Here is a 4,755-nt window from a genome sequence, read left to right as displayed (position 1 = left end):
TGGGACGTGTCCCTGGTGCAGGTGGCTGCTGAAGGGTGCAGTGTTGCATGTCCATGTCAGAGCCAGCAGCACACAGGGCAGTCACTCACCCTCATGCCTTCGAATCGGGACAGGGCGCGCAGCGGCCTCAGAGCCCTCAGTGTCCGCAGGGACTTGATGGCTCCCAGCTCGGAGTATCCCATCCAGTTTGCTGTCAGGCTGACCAGGGAAACCTGGAAGGAGCAGCCCAAGGGATTAGCAGCATCTCAGGTGGAAACACAACTAAGCCACATCCTCCAGCTCCTGCCTTCCCTCTCTCCCCAACACTTCCTCAGGCTGGTGGCCATGCTCTAGGTTTGGGTCACAGACATTGAGTCCTTGGGGTCTGTGGTGACCAGTCACCTCAAGGATCACAGAATCCCAGAACGGTTTGGGTTGGAAGGGACCTCAAAGCTCATTCAGTTACACGCCCCTGCTATGGGCAGGGACACCTTCCACTAGACCAGGTTGTTCTAAGCAGTGTCCAACTTGGCCTTGGACACTTCCAGGGATGGGGCAGGATGTCCCCACCTCTTGAGTGTGAGGGTGGAGCTGATAGGGGACACAGAAATACTGCACAGGAAGAACAGCTTGCTCTGTCACGGAGCATTTAGGAGACCCCATGTCCCTTCATATCCCTATTGGGATCTCGTAGAACAGCACAGGCTGTTCTTGGCTTTGGTGTAAAACAGAGGTGGTTTGAAAGGGTTTCTGCAACCAGGGAAAGAAATGGTCCATCCCGTGGAAGACCATTATTTTAACAAATGTTCTCAGCCCTTGTTCCACAGCCACACCATTATCCTTTCAAATACAGTGTGGGTTCATTTCCAACAGCCTGCTGCAACCCCCTAATGCCCCCAAACCCCTTGGCTCCGGCCCTAGAGGTGCTCATCACGTACATCAACGATGAGGAAATCCAGCCAGCACCAGGCATTGGTGAAGTACACCTTGAAGCCATAGGCCACCCACTTGAGCAGCATCTCGATGACGAAGATGTAGGAGAAGACCTTGTCTGCGTATTCCAGGATGGTCCGGATCACCTTCCGCTGCTCGATGTAGATGTCCTCGAACGCCTGCAAGAGGCACGGAGCTATGTGACAGTCATTCTGCCATCAGACCCGCTGCTTCCCAGGGCAGCCACATCCACACCTGCTTCCCTAGGGCCTGGGGAAGCGTGGGAAGCTGAGAGCCCGATGATGGGTGGCATTTATTCATGTACCCAATCAACTTGGGGCCTAACTCTTGTTTGCAAGTTCCTGTTGGCTTTGTGGGGTGGTGTTTGGCTTGGAGTAAAAAAGCCCAGCTGCATCAGATTCCCACCCATCTGAAGTCAAAAGCCAGGACACCAACCCACACCTTTGGATGCTTTGAAAACGCCCTCAGGACTTTGGGTGACTGCTCCACCCCCGTGGTGTGTGAGGTGTCAGAGGTACGGGTGTGGTGACCAGGTGTTGCACAGCTCGTTTAGCACAGCTGTCAATTCTGGCACCAGCTACAACCTCAGACATCCCCAAACTGCACCTCAGAGCACGATGCAGACATGTAAAGTATGTCTGAAAACCCCCCTCAGTCCCTCTGTTCTCCCTCCCTCTCTCTTCGCCTCCAAACCTGCAGAGAGGTTGGTCTTTCCAGGGGCCTCTGGGTTATGTCCAGCCCAAAAATTCAGAAGGCCAACAGGCTGACACACAGCTTATTAATGAGGTGGATTTAAATGGACATCCAGGTCACGGAATCACAAAATATGCTGGGTTGGAAGGGATCCACAAGGATCATCGAGTCCAGCTCCCGGCCCTGCACAGGACCTTCCCCAAGAGTCACACCCTGTGCCTGGCAGTGTCATCCAAACAATCTTTGAGCTCTGGTAGCCTTGGGGCTGTGCCCACTGCCCTGGGGAGCCTGGGCAGTGCCCAACCACCCTCTGGGGGAAGAATCTCTTTCTAATAGCCAACCTAACCCTGCCCTGACACAGCTCCAGCCATTCCCTGGGTGCTGTCCCTGGTCCCCCCAGAGCAGAGCTCAGTCCCTGCCCCTCCTCTGCCCCTCCCCTGGCAGCTGTAACTGCACTGAGGTCTCCCCTCGGTCTCCTCTTCTCCAGCTGAACACACCAAGTGCCCACATGAGGCCAAATAGAAGGTGCAGAAGGTAGTTTGTGGCTGACATCAGTAACTGGAGTGGGAGCTGCAGTCACATCCCTCGAGCCCATGGACCAACAGCCCCTGGATGCTGGGGAGGAGTTGCCACACCACAACTCTTAGAGTATGTTTAGACCCCCTTGCAAGGCTGTGCATTGGACAGACCTGAGCCAAACGGGCTTTTCAATCCAACATCTGCCCACAGCTGTGTGACGGCACAGGAGACAACCAGGACACACCCAGAGCCCGGGTCCTGCCCACCTCCCTGTGCTCCCCCGTGCTGGGAAGCTGCTGCAGAGCAAGTGGGACCAGGCAGAAGGTGGGACCTACCAGTGCCCCACTGCTGAGGAGGATCATGAAGATGATGAAGGTCTCGAACCAGTCGTGCTCCACGATGCGGAAGCAGGTTTTCCGGATGTTCCACCATATCCTCCCTTTCTCGCTGGTGACGTCCACGTAGAGGCAGGGAAACCGCTTCACGCAGGCTGGGGGTGGGACACAGAGCTGGGGGTCACCTCCTGGCCAGGGTGTTTCCACCAACGAGACACTATCCATGGTTTTTATTGGCATTTCAAACCGTCAGTGGTGGAGGCTGGAGCAGGACCCTGCTGGGCTTAGGTGGGGTGGAAGAGGGGATCCCATGGGGATCGTCTCTGGGGCAGTACAGGAGGATTTGGAGTTTGGGCTGAGCTCAGTGAGCCTGGGGGTCCTTATGCTGCAAGAATTGGTTGGCACTGGCCCCTCCACACCCCCCTGCCCCTCTCCACAGGGTCTCCTGCCCTGCTTGGCCCCTCACCTTCGGTGAAACACTCCTCGGGCTCGTTGCTCTCCTCGGCCACTTCTGCCACCTCCTCCTCCTCGGGGGCGGGGGGTTTGTAGTCCACGGTGCTGCACAGGGACGAGGCATTGTCGCTGCACAGGGGGTTCTGCAGAGGGACAGGAGGATTCAGGCTGGGCTGCCCTGCAGGAGGGACACTCCTGGGCTTTGGCTGCCTCCAGCCACCCTCCTCCTGCCCGCGGAGAGACCTGGCAGTACCAGGACAGCTGGTGAGACCTGGCTGGTGGGACCCCGTGGCTTGGAGGATGCCTCAAGTCCCTCCCCTATGGAAACACAGCCCAGAGTGAAGCTGTTGAATTGTCCAGGGCTGCAAACCTTGGAGGGTTGTTGGTACCTGAGCTTTCACAAGCTTCACTTTTCATCCAGCTTCAGAGGAGCAAAAGGTCCCCTCACCCCAGCCTTCCTCCCAGCACAGCAGGTCCACCTCCCATCTACTTGTACCATCACCTCAGGCTGATTTTCTCACCTCCTCCTCCTGCTCTGCATGTCCCCATTGAGGAATTCCTCTGCCAAACCCCTTTGGTGCAATAAGACCTACAGAAACCTAAGAAGCCACCATGGCACTCCTCTCACATCCTGCCGGCTCAGCTCGTGCCGAAGGGCCCTTTGCCTGAGGTTCACCCAAGTTCAAAACCTGCATCCCAAATACCTCTCTCCAGCTCCATCCTGCTCCACAGCTCAGCTTGGCTGACTTCCCAGACACCACTCAGCAAGGCCCGGAGGGGCTGATGACAAGAGAAAACCTTGGCAAGCCCCTGGGATTCTTTTTCCTCTGTGTTTTTTTTTTTTTTTTGGCTTTCCGAGAAGACCTTCTGCAGCACTTGAATACAGAGCAGATCCCCAGCCCTGCCTGTCCTACCTGGGAGCAGCAGAAACCAGAAGATCTTGGATAGGTATCTCCAACACGGGATGGTGTCGGTTTTCGTGGGAAGGAGAAAATCCTCCCCCGAGGCTGCTCGTGCTTTTGGAAGTGCATAAAAGAGCTGCTCCATCCTCCAGAAAGCAGGGAAGAGCCCCTGGAGTGAACTGAGGCACTGTCATTGCCTGCAGCTCCAGCGGCCACAGCCACATCTCCATGAGAAGATGTTGCTTTGGGGGAGCCTTTGGGAAGGCGCAGGACACTGCCCGGAGGAGCAGGACACGGCTCTGGGGGTGGCACGAGCTGTCAGCTGGTGGCTCTCCAGGATCAGTGGGACCACCCTCTGCTGGGGCTGGAGGAGGGGAGAGGAGGGCCAAGGGGATTAGGAGGCCTCGGCGTGGGGCCAGGCAGGCTGTGACCCCGGGGAAGGACACACAGAGACCATCTGCTCCAGGACAATCCTGCAAAGGGATGAGGTGGGGACAAATCAGAGCAGCCACCCTGGAGATGGGGGGAAAGGTGTCCCTAGAGGGGCACTTGGACAGCTCATGGAACCTGGGAGCCCTGTGGCTGGTGCTCAGGGCAGGTCCTTTCAGGTGGGGATGGGGATAACTGTGCTGGTCCCATGGCAAGAGCCCCCAAGCCCCATCCCTTCAGGTTGGAAAAACCCTCTGAGATCATCGAACCCACCCACCCCTCGGCACTGCCAAGGCCACCACTGACCCGTGTCCCCAAGTGCCACATGGCTTTTAAATCCCTCCAGGGATGGGGACTCCACCACTTCCCTGGGCAGCTCTGCCAGGACTGGACAACCCTTTCTGCAGAGAAATTTTCCCAGTATCCAACCTGACCCTCCCCTGGCACAGCTGGAGGCCGTTCCCTCTCCTCCTGTCCCTTGTTCCCTGGGA

The 4,755-nt window shown here is 57.1% G+C and overlaps 1 protein-coding gene across 1 annotated transcript in view; it reads right to left on the bottom strand.

Moving 5' to 3' along the window:
• The window catches only part of SCN4A (sodium voltage-gated channel alpha subunit 4), a 33,650-nt gene that overhangs the window by 8,538 nt on the left and 20,357 nt on the right, over positions 1-4,755 (bottom strand). The window contains exons 16-19 of the mRNA XM_029963202.1: positions 2,947-3,076; positions 2,481-2,635; positions 918-1,091; positions 90-212 (exon numbers count right to left, since the gene is read on the bottom strand). Of these exons, the coding sequence (XP_029819062.1) occupies positions 90-212; positions 918-1,091; positions 2,481-2,635; positions 2,947-3,076 (582 nt within the window). The remainder of the gene's footprint in view (positions 1-89; positions 213-917; positions 1,092-2,480; positions 2,636-2,946; positions 3,077-4,755) is intronic.

This window comes from Manacus vitellinus, unplaced genomic scaffold (assembly GCF_001715985.3).
Source record: "Manacus vitellinus isolate BGI_N305 unplaced genomic scaffold, ASM171598v3 scaffold_100_pilon, whole genome shotgun sequence".
NCBI classification, from domain to species: Eukaryota; Metazoa; Chordata; class Aves; order Passeriformes; family Pipridae; genus Manacus; species Manacus vitellinus.
Note: the sequence above shows the minus strand (reverse complement) of the source record. Positions and strands in the feature narration are given on the sequence as shown.